The following is a 23,979-nucleotide window of genomic DNA, read 5'->3' as shown; positions in this document are numbered from 1 at the left end:
CAGGCAAGATGAAGGTTCCCACTGAGATATGGAAGGAGTCACACTCAGCAAGGGGAAGGGAGCTTTCGTTATAGACTAGGCATGTCCCTTAAAGGGACGCAGGTGGCACTGTGGTCTAAACCACTGAGCCTAGGGCTTGCCGATCAGAAGGTCAGCGGTTCGAATCCCCGCAACAGGGTGAGCTCCCGTTGCTCGGTCCCTGCTCCTGCCAACCTAGCAGTTTGAAAGCACGTCAAAGTGCAAGTAGATAAATAGATACCGCTCTGGCGGGAAGGTAAATGGCGTTTCTGTGTGCTGCTCTGGTTTTGCCAGAAGCTGCTTAGTCATGCTGGCCGCATGACCTGGAAAAACTGTGGACAAACATTGGCTCCCTCGGCCAGTAAAGTGAGATGAGCGCCGCAACCCCATTGTTGTTTGTGACTGGACTTAACTGTCAGGGGTCCTTCACCATTTTAGGCATGTCCCTTACAAAGACAGGCCACGCTAACTACAGGGAGGGAACCCATGCCCTCAAAGTATGGTCATGGTCATCCACTTGTTTGGCTATAAAATAGTTTCTAGACAAATTAATGGTTAATAAGGCTGTCAGTGACTAGAGTCGCAGTAGGTATGTACTTCCTCCAGTGTGGGAGGAAATATGTTTCTGCATATCAGTTGCTCGGGGGGGGGGGGGGGGGAAGTGGGTGGGAGCTGTTGCGCTCAAGGGGGCACTGCTTGTGGGCCTCCTATAGGCGTTTGGTTGGCTCCTGTGAGAACCTGCACTAGATGGGCCAATGGCCTGATCCAGCAGAGCTCTTCTTGCATCCCTGAATGCCTCAGCCAAATACTTCCATCCATTCCTTCAAGCCCCTCCCCTCAAAGCCCACCTTTTCCAGGTTGCCTGTGGAGCATCTCCCTGGCCCCCCACTACCATACTGTAAGCTAAATTATGTGTAATTGAAATAACTGTATATCCTTCCCATTTAGCCAACCTCTGTATGTCTAGATTGCAAGCTCCTCGAGGGGCAGGGATCTGCCAGTCTTGTTCTTTGCAAAGCGCCATGCACGTAGGATTGTGTTATATAAATAAAGGGATAGCTGAATAAATAAATGTTTTGAATTTGCATAATTTATACGCATCAGAGAACCCGTGTTTTTATTAGCGCAGAGCACCGGCAGCTCTAACAACGAGCTCGTCATGTACTGCATCCTCCCAGTTAACATCTCCATATGGAGACAGTGCGCGTGCAGGATTAAGCACGGTGTTGCCGTCGTCAGGTAATATCGGCATACAGCGCAGCACAGCATAATTGTATCTGTTTAAACAGGTTCAGGTTTCCAGGTTATAGCTACACCAAGCAGGGCTGAGTTACAGGCAGATAAGAGAAAATAGAAAATAAAAAAGTAGCAAAGATCATTCAGCTCAGTTTCAAGAATTACTGCTAAATGCCCTATGTAATTATAACAGTCTACAAATGATATCAGTGACTAATTTAGAGTTGCTTCATTTGGCTAGCTTCCATCCTTTTATCTCCATTTACTTTTCAACCATTAACAATAAATTGTTCCATCTCTCTCTCCCCGCTTCTCTGTCCCGGTATTACTTGGCTACTTGTCAAAATGCAGCACACAATACACAAAAAGCAGTTATGTGACACCTGGAACTGTTCCACCAGAATCTCTAATTTAGTCAACGGAGTTAAATTAAGAACCATTCTATTTAACTGGCTGTTCAGATGCAGAGGGATTCTCCCCCCCCCCCCCCCCCGGAATAGCTTCCAAGTCTAGGGGCTCCCCTTTTTATGTATACCAGCCGCCACCTCCACTTGCTTGGATTCCAAGGTAAGGTCACTTCAAGCTCCTGAAAAACAGAAATAGAGAGATCCACATTGCACATTTAAAGCACACTCAACAAACATTTAAACCACATGACTTCTCACAATAATCCCAGAAACTGTAGTTTGCCCCTCACAGAGCTACAATTCCAAGTACCTTGAACAAACCGCAGTTCCCAGGATTGTTTTTTGGGGGGCGCTATGCACTTTAAATGTGCATTGAATGTGCTTTAAATGTGTGGTATAGATCTGGTTGGCAGATCTAGTTCGTTCCATTTGCTGAGTGGATACTTGAATGCTAAGCACCTCCGCAAATCTCACATTCCAGGTGGTCACCCGGATCTCCTGCCGCTACACTTGGCCCTGGCCATTGGTCTGGACAAAGTTAGTGTGTGGAGCCAATTTTTCTGGCCACCCAGCCCTCGCTGAGCTCAAAGGATGGTGGTCCCTGTTTAAAATCAGTAGCCAGTTATACTTAGAACAGGCATGGGCAACTCGGCTCTCCAGATGTTTAGGGACTACAATTCCCATCATCCCTGACCACTGGTCCTGTTAGCTAGGGATGATGGGAGTTGTAGTCCGAAAACATCTGGAGGGCCGAGTTTGCCTATGACTGACTTAGAAGAATGCACTGACTGGGGTGAGTTATGTGCAGAGCATGAGGAAAAATGTTAGACTGGAACTATGCTTAAGTAATGTACTGTTTCTTCAGTGTATTGTAGTGCTCCTATCAGAGGAGGGGGAAATGGCCTGCCTAGCTATGTAGCAATGAAAATAAGAGTTATGGGTTTCCTGATTTATGCAATTATATATTTCCATTACGACACAGTAACTCCTTCAACTTTTAATTTTCAAGATGCAATTTTTGAAGATCCCAAGCATTAGAGTTGTCAGTTCTTTAAAACCATAAAAAGAAAAGTACCTCTTGAGGAGAGCCCTCCGAGTGCAGAGACCATGGGGATTTTTGCTTTTGGCTGGTTTGGAGGGAGAGCCCAGTGGTTTGGGGTGGGTTCAATGGAGAGATCTGGGGCAGAGCAAACCTATATATTCATACAGTTAACTCGGGTGTCTGGTACTTTTTTTAAATAACTAAAGGCGATGTGCAAAAACCAGCACACATTTTTTTCAGGCAGATGTCCAGAAAGCGAACTAAACAAATAAACGTGTAGCCAGGCTACACCCCAATCCGTTGGCAATCTTACTAGAAATGGTTTCCGTGTCCTCTGCTGTATGAACTATAATGAACACATAGTTCTGATTTAAATCACCTAATTCATATTCTCAGATGAGTGAGCTTTGGTTTAGCTTCATCATTATGTAAAGGACAGAATATACTTTCTATGTTCTATTACAGAGATGCCATTGCTGCAGGGGAATATAATATGAATTTTAAAGACAAGACTACATTGACTCTTGCAGCTGCCTACTGGTCAGAAAATAAAACACACTTGTTATGGCTACACTGATGGATTCTTATCCATGATACAAGGCCTACACTATAATGGGGCAGGGGGACAGTCCGACTAGAAACAAAAATGCATGCTACAGCATTGTAGCCATTCAGAGGAATGCAGCAACAAGGGGACTAGAAAGCAAATCCTACCAGAAAAGGAGGTACCACCAGGGTGTGTTTGGCCTAGAGAAAAGACCACCAAGGAGCATGTCTGCATGAAATATTTAAACAAGTTTTAAACACATTTGGCTACCTAACCAAGAAATCCTAAGTATCATACTTTTGCAAAGCCATTAAAAATTGCCCAGATTTCTCAGCATTCTCTCAAATCTACAATTCCCAGGTTTCTTTGGGTGGGGTGGTAGGAGCTACGATAATCCTGTGTAAATTTACATTATTTATTTAAGTTCAGTAACAAACATGGCACGAACGGGGGGGGGGGAGAATGGGGAGGGAAAAGGAAAACAGGCACCCACTTTTAGAGTTGCAAAGTTCTTAAAATGACCAGCTTTAATGGAAAGTTGCTCAGGGAGAGAGGAGGAACCAAATGGAGCTGGTATCCCAGCAGAACTAATAAAGTAGCTGTGTGCTTCCCATCTCTGCTCAGTCAGACGGAGCCTGTCTGCACATGCAAAAGACCTCCCTAACTCACCAAGGGCTTGAGACTCATCAGCTACACTCAGCTGGTTTATGTGGCACGTAGAAGCTGTTCCCAGGGATGTGGCCGCTGTTGCATGCCAACAACTTCTAGGAGCCACAGGTGAGAGCTGAGTGCAGGGTAGAGACCAAAGGCAGACAAACTACCCTCTGCAAGGAGGGCTGAGCCTAGAACTCTATGCATATCAAGTCTGTGCTCTTCCACCTTGCTGCAGGCTGTCCATCTGAAAAACAAAAGTGAAATATACTCAGACTCCTGTAGTGATTTCATGCTCTTTATTGCAACTTGTAAAACAGTGATTGAATTGCCCCCCAAACCTCAGGCTTTTATATACATTATTTACACAATGAGTCCCGTCTGATTGGCTGATTAACTTCCTCCTGGAGCCTGATTGGTCTTTTCCTGCAAGCCAATCAGTTGTTGCATTCTAGGATCCTACTTGCCTATTGTTCTAAGATCCAAGCTTAGTACATAACAAAAACAAAGACTGCCTTTTACTTGGATTGCTAAGCTAGAGTGAGCTTTGCATCCTCTTACACCCAAAGTATGACCCATGCCTGCAGCTGTTTCACATCATCCCTGACCACTGGTCCTGCTAGATCAAAAAGTTCAAAAGCAGCTGGAGACACAAGTTTGGGAAACACTGTTCTGGAGAAAGACGTTTTTCAGAAGTCTTTCCAGCTGACTGCCTTTCTAAAATGAACTGCATGGAGTTATTGCCTCTGTGTAGTTACGCTTTATTTAAGGAACATAGGCTATATATCTGCACATCCATCCGTTTACAGATAGGTAGCCGTGTTGGTCTGCCATAGTCAAAACAAAAAAAAAAATTTTCTTTCCAGTAGCACCTTAAAGACCAACTAAGTTAGTTCTTGGTATGAGCTTTCGTGTGCATGCACACTTCGTCAGATACACACCATCCATCCGTTTGTCAGCTCTGCCCTCTAATGGGCAACTGTCAGAATAGCCACTAATAACATTCCACCCCCGCCAACTTTCCTCAAGTCTATTACAGATGAAATCCAACGAAGCTGTGATTTCGTCGACTGCTCGCTGCCTTAAAAGAGCATTTCTGTGATTCCAGCATTATTAAAATACATTTAAGTACTTTAGGTTTCAATTTTATCTCCATTTCACTCAAAGTAAGTCCTGCTGTATAAAATGGGACTCTGAACAGGCATATATAGGATTGCAGGATTAAACTGTTTTAACATGCACAAACTTGTAGGCAGGGCCGGCTCTGTCATTAGGCAAACTGAGGCAACTGTCTCAGGTGATAGAAGCCCCCCAAATGGCAGCTCTACAGGTGCCCCTCCACTGGTGCAGATTTGTTGCCGGTATCGGCCACACTTGCATCCGAAATCGCACCCAAATTGGGCAAGATCTCACCAAAAATTGCAGAAGCAGCAGGGTGGGCAGAGAAGCAGTGCCAGCAGCAATAGGTATGACAGCAGTAGGGCAGGGAATGGCAGCATTTTCTGTTTTGCCTGAAGCGATGAAACAGGATGTGCGGCCCCTGCTTACAGTGCAACTGAAAATAATAAAATGAACAAATTAATTATTAAAATTGCAGAGGATGCAAAAATCCTGAGGATCCATGCGCTTTTACCTCCCCTGTCCCAGGCAACCTCCTTTATCTCTAGAGTCCCTTATCTCCCTGCCGATCCCTTGCCGATCAGCTGCTCAGCAGCTTCGTTTCAACACCCCCTTCCCTCTTGTTTGCCTTAGTGTCTTTTCCTTAGCTGGAGCAGTTTTTTGCTCCTCCCTTTCTTCTAATTTCTCTCCTCATTGCTGTCCTGTCTCCTCTCCCTGCAACTTCGCTGTCTTTCCTCCCCGCTCCCAGGCAGCCTCCTTTATCGCTAGAGTCCCTTATCTCCCCTCCTGATCGCTTGCCGAACAGCTGCTCAGCAGCTTTGTTTCAACACCCCCCTTCCCCTTCTGCTTTTTGCTGCTGGGCAATTTGGCTCCAGCCAAATTCACTCCATAAGACGCAGAGACATTTCCCCTTACTTTTTAGGAGGAAAAAAGTGCGTCTTATGGAGCAAAAGATATGGGATATCATTTCCCAGAATGCTTTTAGAACCTTACACGTCCACCACATAAGATAGAAGGTACCTTCCTTTTGCTTACATTTTCAGAAATATTTGCACTTGTCTTACACATTTTTGCAAGCTTAATAGGAGTCAAATACCACCAGTACATCATTTTCATATAATTTTCTTTCAGAGTACTGCATGCTGAGAATTTCACCACCGCCCAAGCCTCCCTGGCCTGGGCATGCCAGGTCTTCCTGTTCTAAAGGTAAACAACTATTTCCTTAAAAAAAAGTCAACAACTTTGGGGTGTCCCCCCCCTAAAAAAAGGTTGACAGCTCTGGGCAACCTAGGAGTACCGGGTGGATTGTGCAGCGGTGCCTGGCAGCAACAATGGCAGATTTTGGTGAGATCTTGTGAGATCTCACTGAGCTCTTCCAAGATCTTACAGAGCTCATGAGATCTTGTGAGATTTCAGGAAGATCTCGCAAGATCTTGCTAGCCTAATACTGCTATTAAACCAACTAGATTTAGTAAGATTATGCATAGGCTTCCATGTTGGGTTGCAGCTAGCACATGTAAGGTCCAGGCACTTACATGACCTCCCACTACTGACATTGCTGGTGCTGGCAGAGTTGAGTAAGGTTGGCACAGTGCAAACACACCGGTGCAGCCAAACTGGTGCTCATGCCAGTGTGTTCACACCACATCAACCTCACCTCCTTCCTCCTCTACCTTCTTGTAAGCCACAGTAATGTCAGCATTGGGAGATATGCTAAGTGGCTCCCCCCACCAAATGCTACTGGTTGTGGGTGGCCTATGATTTTAAAAGATTCCACCTTCTGCCCAAGTAGTGTTTTCAAGTGGCCATTGTAGCTGTGCTTTTAAAAGCAGCTCAACATGCAGACATAGGGTAATATTCAATTAAATAATTGCATGAGTGGACCACAATGAGACTTTCCTCCCTCTCTTCCACCTGTGATCCCCCTAAATCCTTTGTATGGGTTCCCCCAACCCAGATTCAGGGACAGTGCAGGGTTGGAAGAGAGGAAGGAATGTCCCATTGCAAAAGTGGAAGTTGCTCGGCTCATGAACTTATTCCGCCAAATACTGCCTATAATCAAAGGTTGCCCAGAACAGGCCAAGCAGTCTTGTTGACTTTTTCCAGACCAATTGGCAGCAAGATTCTGCTGCCAAAACAGCTCCTCCTTCATGGCCTGGGCAGACCATCCAACCCCCTGCAATGCTTGAACCCACGACCTTGAGATTAAGAGTCTCATGTTCTAGTGTCTGAGCCACTCTGAACAAGTGGGGGACGACCCTGAGGAATTAAGAATGCATTTTTCAGAACAGCACTAGTTCTCAGTGGTATGTAGAGATGACACATTTCTTTGTTGTTTGTGAAGATATATGGTAGGTGAGAAACTGCGCAGCAAACGACCAAAGAGAGGTTTTGGACAGTAAGGAAAGCCAGTGTGGTGTGGTGATGAAGTTTGCTGGAGAACTTTGGTTCAAGGACTGTTGTGAAGGCAAAATGCGTTAACCCCATTTAGGCTGCCAGGAGCTTCTTGGAGGAACCGTACAGTGCCAACGTGATAAATTAGACCATGGGCCCTGAGAAGGAATGGGGCTCATCTGCAGAACAAGTTGCGACTTACTAAAGTAGTGGACAGGGGAGAATTCATATGACCCAAGATCAAACCTACCTGTGAAGAGAGCCAGATGCCCGTGACATGTGGCCAAGCAGCATGTGACCTGATTGCATCATCGCATAGCCATACTGTTTTCGGCCCCAGAAGGTGGTTAACAGCTTCACCTACACACTTCCCCAGAGGCTCAAAATCAAAGGCAAAGTCTCATCAGCTTCATGTCGAGTCACTCATCTTTTGACCCAAGTGGACTTCACTCTTATAACCACTTGCAAGGTGCGTTACAAAGACATCCATATTCAGCGAAAGGATTTGACTTGAAAGTTTATGAGCCATGGGGCTTGACCTTGATTTCAGAGAACAGAATGGGGTTTTTTTTACATGCATCCACTACGCTCCGTATCTCATGTCATCCATAAAGGGGAGTAAAACTGGCAGATGTTGATTTTCAGTCACAGCACGCCTAACCCTGCAACTGCAGACTCAGAAAAAACGTAAAGGAAAAAGAACAGCCTGCCCATCTGCTGAATCAGCTGAAGGTAAGTCTCTGCCACCCTCATCACTGCGTGTTATGGTGCTTAAAGCCAGTTTTGTCCTCAGAGGGGTGAGCTAATGTGCACCTTCCTGCCTGTCCCTCATAGGGATCCAAAATGTTCAATTTTCTTATGCAGAATAACCACACTACTGTATTTTTCTTCTCTGGGGATGTTATTTGCAGGCAGGGCTGTTTTGCCTAATGCAATAGCTCTTTTGGATTCTGTGGCAGATCCCATTCGGGAGATTTAGTTGTCTTAGAACCTATAGTGGCTATATGCTGGCTGGCCTGAGATTTAAATTCCTCCCACCTGCTAAGCTAGGTCAATATACCTGGACCGCCATTGTTAATTAATCCTGCAGGTGCACTACTGCTGGCAGGCAGTCAGCCTTCAACTGGTCCACAACTGGATCTTCCCACATCCTGCTGATACTTACCCCTGAAGCACAATCAGTAAATCAATATTTATTTATTTAAAAAAATCCTGATGTGTCAAAAAGGAAGAATCCTACAAACCAATTGGCCTATCTCCTCGATATACAAAATTATTCTGCAACAGGTTTCCCCTTCAGGGAGGAAGAATATTACCGTAATCTGCCCACCCTGCAGTATTTGCATGAGACAATGGACCAATACGAGATACCCAGTGTATATGTCTCCCATTGGCTGTTAATTTTGTTGGATAGCATTGGAACCTCCATATTCAGTGTACCTCTGGGTAGCGCAGCTACTTACAAGTTGCCTAAAAGAGGACACAGATTTGCATAGCACTTGCTTATGCTTATATGTAGAAATTCAAATGCAGAAATAGAGAGAGGACAGACCCTCCAAGTGTCCCTTTTTTCCAGGGACATCCCTGATTTAGAGAAATTATCCCGGTTTCTGATTTGATCCCAGAATGTCCCACTTTTCCTTAGGATGTCCCTATTTTCACTGGATAAATGTTGGAGGGTATGGAGTTGACTCCTGAGCCATCTGAAGGCAATCCTGTACAGGAAAGTTTTTTAAAAAAATGTTTATTATATTTTTATTTTTATGTTGGAAGCTGCCCAGAGTGGCTAGGGAACCCAGTAAGGTGTGTGGGGTACAAATAGTAACATTATCATTATGGAATGGGACTCCCTATTTTCATTGGAGAAATGTTGGGAAGGTATGAGAGGACTAGGATAGCTCCGCTGGTAGAACATTAATCTCAGGGTTGCGGGCTCAAGACCTACACTGAGCAAAAAATACCTGCATAGCAGGGGGTTGGACTAGATGATCCTCATGGTCCCTTCCAACTCTACAGTTCTACGATTCTATAACTGAAATAGAGATACAGGCCTAACTGGAATAGCATGCTAAGCACAAGAACTAACCTTGGCTGGAGCTTGTGGTGAGGGATGAGAGAGCTCAACCAAGGAGCCCCAGTTGGCGTACTTAGCAGTGTGTAGCAAAGATGACTGGGGAGCAGCAAGGCAGCTGCAAACTTCTCTCCTGGAGCCCACACTTTCATATGGTCTCACTAACCCAAGGCTTGTCTTAAAAGCAGAGTTTCCAAAACTTGGGTCTCCAGCTGTTTTTGGACTACAGTTCCCATCATCCCTGACCACTGGTCCAGCTAGCTAGGGATCATGGGAGTTGTAGGCTAAAACATCTGGAGGTCCGAGGTTGAGGAAGCCTGGACTACATGACCCTCAGAATCCCTTCCAACTCTACAATTCTATGAATCCATGTGGCTTTAAAGTTGCGCAGGCAGAAATTCAGCAGGCGAAGCTTTCCCAAGCAACAGGAGAACTTCACCGATGAATTTGCGCCTGTGTGGAGCGCAGTTGAAGGTGCATCGGGGAGACCCGTTTAAGACGGGAGGAGCAGGCGAACTCCCGAACTGCGGAAGAAGTCTTCTGTAAAAACAAAAACACAGCTTGTTCCAGAAAGGCTCTTCCAGCCGAAAAGCGAGCCGAAAATGCAAATCTAAAACGCCAAACAGCAATTAAGCCCGCCCACGTTCGAATTCCTTGGCAATAACAGGCGGCGGCGGGTGGAGGAGAGCACGCTCTGCAGAACCTTTCCGCTCTGGTTGCTGCGCCCGCCCGCTGCGTGGAAACGGGGCCGCTCTTCTGCCCGGCTTTGGCGCCTGCCCTCCGATTGGCCCTTTTGAAAGCAGCGGCGCGGCTCCATTGGCGCGTTGGGAGTCGGCTCAGCGCGGTCGATTTGAATCCGTCTGCGCTCGGCCTCTCTTAAGCAGGCGCTGCTAAGCCGCCGCCTCTGCTTCCTCCGCCGGTTCTTCGGAAGGTGCGTCCTTGTTTTCGCAGGGAGGCGAGGGGAACGGCTGGAAGCAGTGGGGCTGGCCCGGGCGGAGAGGGTAAGGGGGCTGCGAGGGGGACGTGGGGGACGGGAGAGGGAGACCCGTGGCTGGGATATAGACCAGGGCAGGAGGCTGCCGGGAGGATAAAGGGCAGGGGTAGGGGGAGCGCATTAAACCCCACTTTTTAAAATAAATGTGCAACTCTTGTGTTCCTGTGCATACTCCCTTCACTGCTCGACACTTTTGCCTGGATGAGTGGGAGAACTTAAAAAAAAAAAAAAAGCCACAGAAGAAATGTTGCGTTTTCCCCAAACTGCGTCCCTTAACTCACTTCCTCTTTTTAAAAAAAATTAAAAAGTTTTTATTTTGAAGGCTGCAAACTTACCACCCACTGGGGATTACTTTTGAGCAACCTCTATAGGTAGTGCGGGGGTGGGGTGGGGGGGAAGGCTAGCCAGAGTATTTCTGAACTCTTCTTTCTCTCTGATCTGGGTATAGCGGGTTAAAAATCTAGTGTATGTGGTGGGTTGGAGGGGAGACAGCTAGAGGTTTGTTCTTATCTCTCCCCCATGTGCTTACCTAATGCCCAAGATCTCTTTCTCCTTGGCCTTTGTAAATCTGCACTTGACTCTCCTGGCCTTAGCATGTGGCCTCCTGTATGAGCAAGCAGACAGACATACAGTGAGTGCAGCACTTGTGAGCAGGATTGTGGCCTTTTCAGACTGCAGGTTCTGTTGGCTTGACTATTCTCAGGATCACAGGCACGGGAAGGAGTTTTCTGGAATGAATTTAAGCAGATGTCACTTTACAGCTTGTGCAATAACTTAATGGGTCTCTCCCACTTGGCGAACATCTAGCAAATAAATGCAATATTAAGAAGTGCAAACTACTGTCTCTCATTCTTTCTATATGTATCTTGCCAACCTAAAACTATATAAACTCCCAGTGATTGCCCTGGTGAATAACTTTTGTCTGGGACTGCAAAGTGGAAGTGCAACACCCCCCCCCTCAAAAAAAAAAATCCTTTAGGACTTCTCAGTGTCCTTTGATACCATTAATCATGGCATCCTTGATTGGCTTTTGTTTAGGGAGGTGGGGACACAATACTACAATGGTTCTCTTCTTCTGAGATGGTCAGTATCTTTGGTAGCACTAGGTGATTTCTGTTCTGCCTTACTACCTTTGGCTTACGAGATTCCATCTTATCCCCAATGTCTCATCCATAGGCAGGTGACATGCAGCTCTATCTCTTTCGCACTCAAGAAAGGGGTCCTGGCTGACTCCAGCTGCAAAAGCCCAGGCTGCTGAATTTTGGCTGTGAGTCCTGCCTTGCAGGCCTTTCTCCACTTGGCCTGAGAAGGCGGGGCCCTGGCTGACTCCAACTACAAAAGCTGAGGCCCCTGATCAGATTCCTGGATCAGGGTGTCGCTTGGGTTCTTGTTGCTGTTCATTGATATTTGGTTGTGCTCTTTTAAAAGTTTTATTTTTCTTTCTTGTTTGGGACTACTTTTGTAATTATATAAATCTTCTCATGTTATAAGCTGCTTTGAGCATGGTTTTAACTATGGAAAGGTGACAAAAAGTGGTACCTCGGGTTACATACGCTTCAGGTTACAGACTCCGCTAACCCAGAAATAGTGCTTCAGGTTAAGAACTTTGCTTCAGGATAAGAACAGAAATTGGGCTCTGGTGGCGCGGCAGCAGCAGGAGGCCTCATTAGCTAAAGTGGTGCTTCAAGTTAAGAACAGACCTCCGGAACGAATTAAGTACTTAACCTGAGGTCCCACTGTACAAATAAAATGATGATGATGATGTGCAACCAGCCCTGGATGTGGTAGAACTCCACCTGAGGAACCAGATGTGCAGCTTGGGGGGGGGTGCTCCTGGATTTGTCACGGTCAGACCCAGGTAGCTGTAGTGGCCAGGAGTGTTTTCACAAGCTCCAGCTTGTATCTCATGCAGCCCCCGTTTAGATCAATGATCAGACCTGGCCTTGGTTATCTGGTGACCTGCAAACTAGACTGCTGCATTTTATGAGGAACTGCCTCTGAAAACTGTCTGGAAGCTACAGCTGATACAGAATGTTGCAGCCCAAATGTTGGTGGGAGCCAGAAGATCTACGTAACTCAAGTTTTCCACTGGTTGGAGTAGCTACCCGTTTGCTTCCAGACCCAGTTCAATGTGCTGGTCTTAATCTTTAAAACACTAAATTGCTTGGGACTTGGTTATCTTCTATCCTTCTTGAGTGCCTGCTTTTAAGATGTGTTAGGCTGGCATGCACAAGAGACAGGGCTTTCTTAATGGTGGCGCTAAAACTCCAGAGCTTGCTTTCAATGACTTCTGCCTTGCCCCTTTGATTCTGGCACTTATGCGGGCCCTCTCTATGGCTGCTTGTGTCTCCAGGGCAGCTTTTGGTTAAACCTTTACTTGCCCTTTCTCTGCAAATTCTTAGCCTTTTCAACCCAGACTTTAACTGCTATAGGTCAAATTAACTGGAACGAAAGGGAAGGATGTCTTCTAGTTGACTTCTTTTGCAGGATGGCAGTAATACGGCAAAATACCTTTGCTTTCGCTTAATTACAGCTGTCTGAATTACTACAGGAAGGCAAAGATCTACGTGCCCCTGAAAACACACCAAAGCGGCTTTGGAAACCCTTCTCTTTGAAAAAATAAATAAATGTAGGGATGCACCTGTCACTACAACTGCTTGACTCTCCTTGTTCTGTTTCAGGCCTTTTCATATTGAGGAATAATGGACGACTACACAAAAATAGAAAAGATTGGTGAAGGTAGGTAACATTTGATCTATTACATAATCTTTCTTTGTCTTGTAAAGAAGGCATCTATATACTTGGAAGCAAGTCTCACTGAGTCAGAGTCATTGATGGCACTTACATGGCTCATGAGAGTCCCCCACTCACTAATAAAATGTAGCAACCCAAAGAACTGCATGGTGTGCTAACCCACATACTTGCCTAGGGATAATCACTGAAAAGCTTGAATTGTGATTCCGAAACTGCTTCCCTCATACTGTATTTGCAGTTGGCACCCATTCATTGCTACTAGTGAATTTATGAAACGGGAAATTTTGTGTGGAGAAATAAACCCTGGAAAATTATCAGCCCCACCTCACTGAGCACCTCACCACTTTCCCTCGGTTGTTGCACATGCACTTGTAAACTGAATGCCCAAATAGGACAATAGATGTTTGCTCAGGGCAACGTGCTTCCATCTTTGGGCTAAAAGGCTTTGTATCATATTAAGCCTATGCCCTGGTTGTCACAACATGGTGATCTTAGTGGGGCAGTGTGGGCTCCTGGAGAGGAGCTTTGCTCCTTTACTCCCATGGCATGCTGAGCTAAGCCAGGCTTCAGCTTGGGCATCACCTAAACCTTGTGCTTGACCTCTCCTTGGAAACCACAAGTCATAGCTAGTAATAAAACTTGGCTACAGTGTGGTTGTTGAAGAGAGAGCTCAACCACTACCCAGATTCAGAAGACCAGAATCAGCAAGGCACGCTTTTTGACCGGCGTGGGTCCAATTGCGATCACGTGGAGACCTCTGGAAGCCAGGTTGGTGACTGGGGGAAGCAAAATGTCACTTGGAGAAGGATCCTTGAAGCTTGAATTGATTTTATTCTGGATTGTTTTATTTGAAGTTTTAATGTGTTGTAAACCGCTTTGAGATTCGTTCTTTAAAATCTAAAGTGGTATAAAAAGGAAATGAATAAAATAATAATACATTCCTTTGTGGCGACCATAACCCAGGTTTAAGGTGCCATTTGGCGATTAGATTACATACCTGAGTTTCTAACACTGCAGAAGACACTGCTCGCTCAGTGGGAGTTCACACATTTGGGTTTGCTTAATGCAGGGGTCAGCAAGCTTTTTGGGGGGTGGGCCAGTTCACCACACCACAAACCTCCTGGTGGGCCGTAGTGCATGTGTGTGTGCACGCATCCGCACACGGCGGAGGGGGCTTCTCTCTCCCCCAGCCCCTCCCGTCCTCCTGCGTACCTAGGGTGCTGCCAAGAGGCAGAGGCTGGTGGCGGCAGCGTCGGAGGAGGAACGAGCAGCCCAAAAGGACTGCTTTCAGGCGACTCGTTCCTACACTGACAGCCTCTGCTGCTTGCAAGGGCAGGCACAGGAGCAGCGCTTGCTCTGACGAGGGGCTGCTGGAAATGCGCTCAGCCCAGCCCCCTTCCTCCTCTCGGCCATGCGCAGCAGCCGTTCGCCCATTGGCCAGGGCCTCAAACCTTAGCAGGTGATTGGCTGGTGATTTGCTACACTGGGAGGAGGGAGGAAGTTCCACCACGGTGAGGCAGATGGGAAATGTCGGTGGGGAAAAATGGCGCCCGCTCCACGAAAAAAATCCCACAGGTTCCCCTCGCCTATCCATGGAACCGGCCATGGGCCAGTTCTGGGAGGCCCATGGGCCTTCGGTTGCCGACCTCTGGTTTAATGTATTGTGCAAACCTGGTGGCTGTGTCCAGAGGATTAAACTGGAGCTTTCCCCCCATTAGGCACTTATGGTGTTGTGTATAAAGGCAAACACAAAGCTACAGGCCAAGTGGTGGCCATGAAAAAAATCCGGTTAGAGAACGACGAAGAAGGTGTTCCCAGCACTGCAATTAGAGAGATTTCCTTATTAAAAGAGCTACGTCATCCCAACATAGTCTGGTATGTATGTCTACACCTGTATAACCTGGGTTTCAGCTATAAAATGGGGTTTTCGTCCCTTTTTTTGGCACCCAATGAGTCTGCCGAATTACACCTAAAAATGTGAGGGTGTCTTTCATGTGTGATGATGAGGGAATTGGAGCTGGAAGGGACCCTGAGGGGTCCGGTTGGTGATGAGTTAAGCAGCAGCTGATGGCATGATTGGGCTATGATGCTCACCTGACCTCTTTCTGGCTGCGTTGCTGCATGTTAGAATGGGCCAGCCTGGTTGTAATCACACCGGCAGGAGTGCTGGCTATACAGCCGTGACTCCACTGGAGGGAGGGCGGGTTGAGCAGAGCAGCTTGCTGTCCACTATTGGTCTTTAAGACACATAAGGGCTGGTCCTTTCCAGCTTTTCTCATGTCCTCCCGTCCCCTGCCCAACAGACAGACACAAAGCAAGTGCTGCGTTTAGGGTTGTGTCCTGTGCAAAAGTGGCTGATGGTAAGCCCCACTGAACAAACCTGGAATTAAGTTCCCCAGCAAAAGTGCTTAGATGTGTCCTGCGCTTGTTCTGTTCTACATACATATGATTCGTGTTTCTTTAGGTAGGCTGGATACTTACCGTATTTTTCGCTCTATAAGACGCACCAGACCACAAGACGCACCTAGTTTTTGGAGGAGGAAAACAAGAAAAAAATTATTCTGAATCTCAGAAGCCAGAACAGCAAGAGGGATCGCTGGGCAGTGAAAGCAGCAATCCCTCTTGCTGTTCTGGCTTCTGGGATAGCTGCGCAGCCTGCATTCGCTCCATAAGACGCACACACATTTCCCCTTACATTTTAGGAGGGAAAAAGTGAGTCTTATAGAGCAAAAAATACGGTAGTTGCCCTCTATAGACACTAAATGTAATTAGAGTTTACAAACAATCTTATGCATGTGGAGAGTTTGCATATATTCTGCAGGTTTCTTGTAGCATGCAAGGTGGCATGTGTGGTACCAAAAGAAAACGCTTACTAAACAATTGAATGTGAAGCGTTTCCAAGTCCTTGTCTTTCAGTGGGAGAGTTTAGCATATGCTTAAATGCCTTTAAGATCAGTGGGACTGAAAGATGCTTAAGTCTGGCTGGACCATGCTCATTTTTTTTACATCCTTGGTTATTTCATCATACTTTTAATAACAGACTCAGACTTTCTCAAGGAAGGCTCCTTCAGAGGGCCTAGTTATTTTGACTTAACTTGGTAGAGCTTCTCTGTTGAACCACAACCAGGAATTAAGGTAGTTTAATTATGAGAAGATAACTTGAGTGGGTGTTAGGCCTAAAGCCTAACCTGGAGATCTGCCCAAAATTCTGGTTAAATTTAATGCGTATCTGGCTTGAATAAGATTAAATTTGTTGCTCAGAAAATCATACACTTAGTTTAAATCCAAAGCTCTTCTGAATTCAACTTTTCTAAGCAGTGAAGGAATTCTTCCAACTCTACAAATCTTTTTTTGGGTGGTGGAGCATGTTCATATGGATGTATATTTTGCTCCAGGAGGCTTAGTTTGGTCAGAATCAAGTATACACCTCCAAAGTTAATGCTAAATACGTTATTTCTGGTAAATGAGTCACCATAGCAGCTAGAGGGCTGTGAAAATTTGTGTCCTGGGCTTTTTAGACTCATCTACCCATGTAGATGTGAGTGGCGCTCTGGGTTAAACCCCAGAGCCTAGGGCTTTCCGATCAGATGGTTGGCGGTTCGAATCCCCGCAACGGGGTGAGCTCCCATTGCTCGGCCCCAGCTCCTGCCAACCTGGCAGTTCAAAAGCACATCAAAGTGCAAGTAGATAAATAGGTACCGCTCCGGCGGGAAGGTAAACGGCGTTTCTGTGCGCTGCTCTGGTTCGCCAGAAGCAGCTTAGTCATGCTGGCCACATGACCCAGAAGCTGTACGCTGGCTCCCTCAGCCAATAAAGCAAGATGAGTGCCGCAACCCCAGAGTCGGCCACGACTGGACCTAATGGTCAGGGGTCCCTTACTCGTGTACTACCTGAAACCAAAGCAGAACGTTGGTTGCCAGATGTGAAATATATTTGCATTTTTCTCAGCTCTCCCACCCCACTACAGAAACAAGGGCTGATAGTACTAAGCAGAACACTATACTGGGTTGAGTGCCTAAATGTTCACCTTTGAAACAACTATATGCACCCTGGTGAACATATGCTTAAATAACTAAGTGTATTAAGCTAGTTTCATTTAGGCCTGTCTGTTTCACATTAATTTATAATTCCCAGTCATCCGTCATCTTCATGAGATTTATAGCTGTAAGCTTAATGGATCCAGCAGCATGTGTAATTACCAGCTTTCACATAGGCATGTATATGCTGTGAACCTGCAGAAACCTTAGCACGGCATGTTACGATGGCTGATTAGATAGAAGTATAATAAACTATGGGATGTTCGTCCAGTTAGATGAAGGGGCCTTAGTGCTGCATATAACAAACCCACATTGTATGTTTGGTGAAAAGGTTTGAGCTGTTTTGTCTTTCTTAATAAAAGGAAAATTCTTTTCAGTCTTCAGGATGTGCTTATGCAAGACTCAAGACTTTACCTGATATTTGAATTTCTTTCTATGGATCTCAAGAAATACTTGGACTCCATCCCATCTGGGCAGTACCTAGATCGTATGCTTGTTAAGGTAAGGAAACGATACTGCAGACGGGTAGCTTTTGCCCTACCTGCCCACGAAACCCCGAAACCCCGTCTACGTTGATCTGTCTGCCGAGACTCTTGAGGTGAATTGGAAAGAGTAGGCAAGTTGTGTTTGGCCAATGCTTCTCCATCATCACAGTCCTTGCCATCCAGGATCCTTTTGTAAGATCCCAAAGCGCCGTGAGGATATCTAGGAACAGAGTTTGAAAATGACTGTTGTGAATTGTTCTGCAGCAAACAGCTGCAGCAGCCTGGCGTAAGAATTGGTGGCCCACGTGGCAGCCAACAGGCAATTCTGAAGCCTGTGTTCAGGACCATAGGTATAGCAGGGCTTTTGTGTTCTCCGGTTCACATCTTAAAGGTTATTCCCCTTGTGCTAATTCACTGTTCTAGAAGCAAAACAGGGTAGTACAGTGGTACCTTGGTTCTCAAACGGCTTGGCTCCCTAACAAATCGGCTCCCGAACACTGCAAACCCAGAAGTAAGTCTTTTGGTTTGCAAACTTTTTTTGAAAGCCGAACGTCCGGCACGGCTTTCGACTGAGTGCAGGAAGCTCCTGCAGCCAATCTGAAGCCGCGCCTTGGTTTTCAAATGGTTTTGGGAGTCGAACGGACTCCCGGAACGGATTAAGTTCAAGAACCAAGGTACCACTGTAATAGTCTTTTAGGTAGCTTACTGAATTTTGAAGCTGACCCTTTGTAAGAAGCAGCTTTTCTAGCCATTTTAGCTATAAAATCACCCTAATGATGTGGAGGTGCCACTGCAATATCATATTGAAGTTAAGCTCGTGTGGATCTGCTTGTCACCATTCATTTGTCTTTTGTTTTAGTTAGTGCCATCAGTGTGCATGATGTTTTGATTTCACAGAACTGTAGAGTTGGAAGGGTCCCCAGGGGTCATCTAGTCCAACCCCTGCAATGCAGGAATCTCAACTAAAGCATCCCCGACAGATGGCCACCCAACCTCTGCTTAAAAACCTCCAAGGAGAAGGAGAGCCCACCGCCCCTCGTGGGAGTCTGTTTCACTGTCGAAGAGCTCCTACTGTCAGGAAAGGTCTACTTGTTGTTTTGTTGGAGTCCTCCTTTCTCGTAACATCAGCGAAGATAGGTCCTGAGCCCCGAGAAGCTTGCAAGCTAAAGCTTGATAGTGGACAAGGGGAGCGAGGGATGCATTTCGCAAAGGAGGTGTATGTGATTGGACTCGCATAGCCTGGATTGCAGACCGCTAGGAACCTAGTGTAAGTGGCTCCATTCTTCTAAAGCAGCCTTTCTCAACCTGTGGGTCCCCAGATGTTGTTGAACTACAGCTCCCATCACCCCTAGCTAGGAAGGCCAGAGCTCAGGGATGATGGGAGTTGTAGTCCAACAACATCTGGGGACCCACAGGGTGGGAACCGCTGTAAGGGACGGAAGGTTTTGTAATACCTATTTTTACCACACCTGTCCCGTCTTGCCCTTCTCCTTTGGGCAGACAAGAGGTGAAGTGCATGCCCTTCTGAACACGCCGTCTTCCAATGCCAACTCTGTTTTAATATTCTTTCAGAGTTACTTGTACCAAATCTTGCAAGGTATTGTGTTCTGTCACTCGAGGAGAATTCTGCACAGAGACCTGAAGCCTCAGAACTTGTTGATCGATGACAACGGAGTAATTAAACTGGCCGACTTTGGCCTGGCTCGAGCTTTCGGCATCCCTGTCCGGGTCTACACCCATGAGGTAAGGGACTGTGGATCTCTCTGCGCTAAATCCTACACTAAAAGGTATAAGCTGTGGATTGTTGAAAGAACCAATGATTTGGGGTTTAGGCAATAAAAGCATTTGTGTTACAAGATAGCTAATAAAAAGCAGTGAAACAACAACATCAGGAAAGATGGGGTGGGATGTCAAGAAGAAGAAGAAACTGTATATGATGATAAATGCCTTGAAATACCTTTGGATAATTAATTTAAAAAATATATGGAAAAAATAATTCCTACACTGAGGCTAGCAAGTTTTTCCCCCATTTAATGTTGCTTTATTAAGGAGGTTGCTTCATGCTATTAAGAAGAGCCCTGTTGAATCAGGCCCAGGTCTGTCTAGGGCTGGGTGACGTCTGGTGTTCGATATCACAATATATCACCAACTAAACATTATGATATCTCGATATATCATGATATGTATCTGCAGTGGCAGAGGGCCTCACTGCACCTATTCACGGTGGCGGATGACCTCGCCAGGCCTCCCTGCGGCAGCAGAGGACCCCACTGCGCCTCCCTGTGGAAGTGGAGGGCTCTGTGGGTATCCTCGCAGCAGAGGAAGGACTCACCACACCTTCCCGCAGTCGTGGGGTGCCTTGCTGCACTTCCCCATGGCAGTTGGGGCTTTTAAGATGTAAGGAAGTAGTGGACTTAATAAAAAACCAGGGAGCTCATGGAGGAGCTTTGAACTGGATGCTCTTGGTCTGTGTGACCTCCTTTTACATGATAGCTATGCGGATGAAATGAGGTTGAGTATGGAAGAAAGGACAGACAATCGGGGCAAGAATTCACCTCAAACAATTAATACGCGAACTTCCTTGCGTATAAAGGTAAAGGGACCCCTGACCATTAGGTCCAGTCGTCACCGACTCTGGTGTTGCGGTGCTCATCTCGCTTTATTGGCCGAGGGAGCTGGCCGACAGCTTCCGGGTCATGTGGCCAGCATGACTAAGCCGCTTCTGGCGAACCAGAGCAGCGCACGGAAACGCCGTTTACCTTCCCGCTGGAGCGGTACCTATTTATCTACTTGCACTGGCGTGCTTTCGAACTGCTAGGTTGGCAGGAGCAGGAACCGAGCAACAGGAGCTCACCTTGTCGTGAGGATTTGAACCGCCGACCTTCTGATCGGCAAGCCCTAGGCTCTGTTGTTTAACCCACAGCGCCACCCGCGTCCCTTTCCTTGAGTATATTCGCCTACAAAATAGGAACTAGAAAACTCTGCAGCTTTTTTTCTTTTTCTTTAAAAAACGACTTTAGAAACTGGCGTGCTGATTCCAGAAATGTCGTATGCTGGACAGTGTGGCTGAGTGCAGTAATTCATGCATAAGTGTTCCAAAACACGTTAAATCCTTCCCCCCATCCCAGCTGACGGGGGTTTTTTAATGAAAAAAAACCCCTTCTAATGCCCACTATTCTTGTGCTAGGTAGTAACTCTGTGGTACAGAGCTCCAGAAGTGCTGCTAGGTTCTGCACGTTACTCCACACCTGTCGATATATGGAGCATAGCGACGATATTTGCTGAAATGGCAACCAAGCAAGCACTCTTCCGTGGAGATTCAGAAATTGATCAGTTGTTCAGGATCTTCAGGTATCTAACTTAAAATGAGAAAAGTTTGTGGTCTTGTTTTCCTTCCGCGGAAATGTTGTATCCCATCGGTCTGATATTGTGTGAATTTATTTTTTTTTAAAAATTATTATGGTGCAATTGAGGCCTGTGGTTTTCCGGTGTCATAACGGCAAACTGCTAAACCAATTGTTCTAATTTGAAACCAAGTACAGTCCTCGCTATATTTGCTTTGAAGCACGTCCCACTTACTTCAAAGAGACTGACTTACTATTGGTAAGTATACTTGGGAGTGCAACCTTGATAGCCGGATCCTATGAACAATGTATATAGGATATCATAAATAAGACTGGGAGGTGTTCGGATATTATTGTCAGGTGAGGGCATTGCAGCAGTGTCTTGTCAACTATTTCTCTGGCAATTGCTGTTATTTTCTCTTGCATAGCCTTCTTTGTGGTTCAAAAACACAATGCAGATCTCTCTCTCTTTCCCCCTCCCTCCCATTTTGGCAGTACAGTCTTATTGACGCACATATATTTAAAAGCCGAGAGTTCCAACACAAAGCTGCATAACTTGTGTCTCGGTTATGTTGGATTCTGAAGCATCACTGCAGGAATCTTTCAGTAGGTAACACTCAAAGAAGTGTTTGGCTGAATCCATTCGAGCAGATTTGCCAAGGCTGCTTAATCAACCCACTTTTGACTGTTTTCCTTGTAGAGCTTTGGGGACGCCCAACAATGACGTGTGGCCGGAAGTAGAATCCTTGCAGGATTACAAGAACACTTTCCCCAAGTGGAAACCGAGCAGTCTGGCCTCTCTGGTGAAAAACCTGAATGAGGATGGACTAGACCTGCTTTTGGTAAGCGACTGTTTCACTCTCATAAAACTTGTGTATCATTTTTTAAAAAAAATCATTCTGATGCAACATAGACAGTGTTGTACCTTACTGAAATAATTTTGTTTCCCCTGTGCATAAGTCTGCATAGAGTTCAGTGTATCCAGATGTATGCAGATAAGCTGTTTAATGTTCTTGGGGTTTTGTGCATCTAAAAAATACAAGACAGAGAGGTCTACTGCCTTGGAACAAAGGCCGACACAGTCCAGCATTGTACTTGCCACTGGTGCCCATCTGCACACCTTTGGAAGCAGGGTGCAAAGCCAAAAGCCCTCCCCAGCTGTTGCTTCTCCAGCTGCTATTTATAGGTGTGCTGCCTCTGAACATGGAGGTTCTACTCGACTACCATGGCTGACCGCTACTGATGATAAACAAGCTCATAGAGATATCTAATCTGCCCCCCAAAAGCCATCTGAAACCGTGACCATGGCTGCAATCGTATAGGATGAGAATGCCGTAAATATAATTGTGTGGAGAAGCACTTGGGGGTCTTTTTTGTTCATCTGTCCTGAAACAACTGCCGCATCAGTTTCATAGGGGTGACCCTGAATTCTAGCGCAGTGACAGAGGAGTCTTTCGCCCTCTTGTCTGCATATCCACACTGGGTTTTATAAAAGTCCCCTCTCCACCCCATCCTCACTCCTGGTTTGTAACAGTTACCAAATTGTCACAGGATGATTCCATTCTCGCTGGAGAACCTGCGGAGGTTTACTGGGCAAAGTTAGCAGGCTGTGGTGGGTTACATTACATGTTGCATCACTCTGTTGCTTTTATAAGGCATGGATGCTCAATTCATGCCATCTCTCTTCCAGAAAACGAAGAGGGGAGAAGCGTTGGGTGGGTTGGACATGAGCACATTTGAGTGTCTATTTCATAGGTTAGGTCACCTGTGTAGCAGATAGAAGGGACATGTGAAGAGTGCGCCATAGAATAATAATATATGAACTGGGGCTCAGGTCAGCAGCCTAAGTGTTGACGTTGGGAAGGAAGTGATGGTATTAAGCTAGGGACAGGTGAGAGCACATCTTTTCCCACCCTAAAGGTCTTGGCCTAGTGTCTAATACTTCTAAAAGAAGAGAAACTTGAATACTGTACATTTTGGTCTGAGATTCATCGTGGAAAGTCTGGTTCTGAGGACTCTCTAGGCTCCCCTGCATAGCAAGAGGCCAGCGTGTAACCTGCCTTTGTTTCCACTTGCAGAAAATGTTGACCTATGATCCAGCAAAAAGGATTTCTGGCCGCGTGGCTCTGAATCATCCTTACTTTGATGACTTGGACAAATCCAAACTACCAGCCAATCGGATCAAGAAATGCTAACTGCCCCTGAAACAACCTGAATGTGGTTGAAGCAGAAATACTGAAACTCGTGGTATTTCCCCCCCCCCCCACTGTCGAAGTTTATTGATATCCCTGTTTTTATATGTGTCTGTCTTGTCCTATTCTAAAACTGTAGCCCTGTCTATAGAGTGCTTTGGTTTGAATCTTCCTTTAATTGTAAATATTAACCTATTCACTTTCAATAAAGCTGTACACTGCTCAGTGAAGCCCAATATTATATATAAATAATAATAATTAATAGTAATAATAAAAAAACTTTAAATCTTAGGTGGGAGCAGAGGAGGTCCCAGTTTTCTTCAGCATCAACCTCCCAACAGAACTAAAGGCATCAAATTTGCACGGTAGCTGCCAAAAAAAGAAATTACGTATCTGAGTTTTGATATGGATTTTGTGAAAGGGATTGCGGCTATTTTAAGAGATTCATCTCTCTGCCCCCCCCCTTCCCACCCCCAGCACTACTCCCCACACCGAAGGCTTTCTCAATACTCTGAAGATGTGGGGAAGGGGCAGTAAGGCTGCTGTCACACTGATGGGGGACTTCACTAGATTAGCAGATGCGGCGGGTACCATTGGATACAATCCGATGGATAAAAGAAACTGCTAACTAGACAGGGAGAGGCTTGATCTCCCCCCCCCTCCCCCGCATGGTTGGAGAGAACTTAAA

At 46.0% G+C, this 23,979-nt stretch overlaps 1 protein-coding gene across 2 annotated transcripts; it reads left to right on the top strand.

Moving 5' to 3' along the window:
* The first annotated feature begins 10,284 nt into the window (after positions 1-10,284).
* CDK1 (cyclin dependent kinase 1) lies at positions 10,285-23,516 on the top strand. 2 transcript variants are annotated; one of them, XM_083614516.1, is made up of 8 exons: positions 10,285-10,416; positions 13,161-13,218; positions 14,952-15,108; positions 17,648-17,771; positions 19,328-19,498; positions 20,943-21,106; positions 21,800-21,941; positions 23,178-23,516. In XM_083614516.1, the coding sequence occupies exons 2-8, from the start codon at positions 13,182-13,184 to the stop codon at positions 23,292-23,294; spliced, it is 912 nt and encodes a 303-aa protein (XP_083470642.1). In that variant the 5' UTR covers positions 10,285-10,416; positions 13,161-13,181; the 3' UTR covers positions 23,295-23,516. The 2 variants fall into 2 exon arrangements, with proteins under 2 accessions (XP_083470642.1, XP_083470641.1); XM_083614515.1 differs by having other exon boundaries at positions 10,330-10,486.
* Positions 23,517-23,979: the final 463 nt, after the last annotated feature.

This window comes from Podarcis filfolensis (genome assembly GCF_964270895.1).
Source record: "Podarcis filfolensis genome assembly, chromosome: 5".
Lineage (NCBI taxonomy): Eukaryota > Metazoa > Chordata > Lepidosauria > Squamata > Lacertidae > Podarcis > Podarcis filfolensis.
This window is presented reverse-complemented; position numbering and strand designations above follow the sequence as displayed.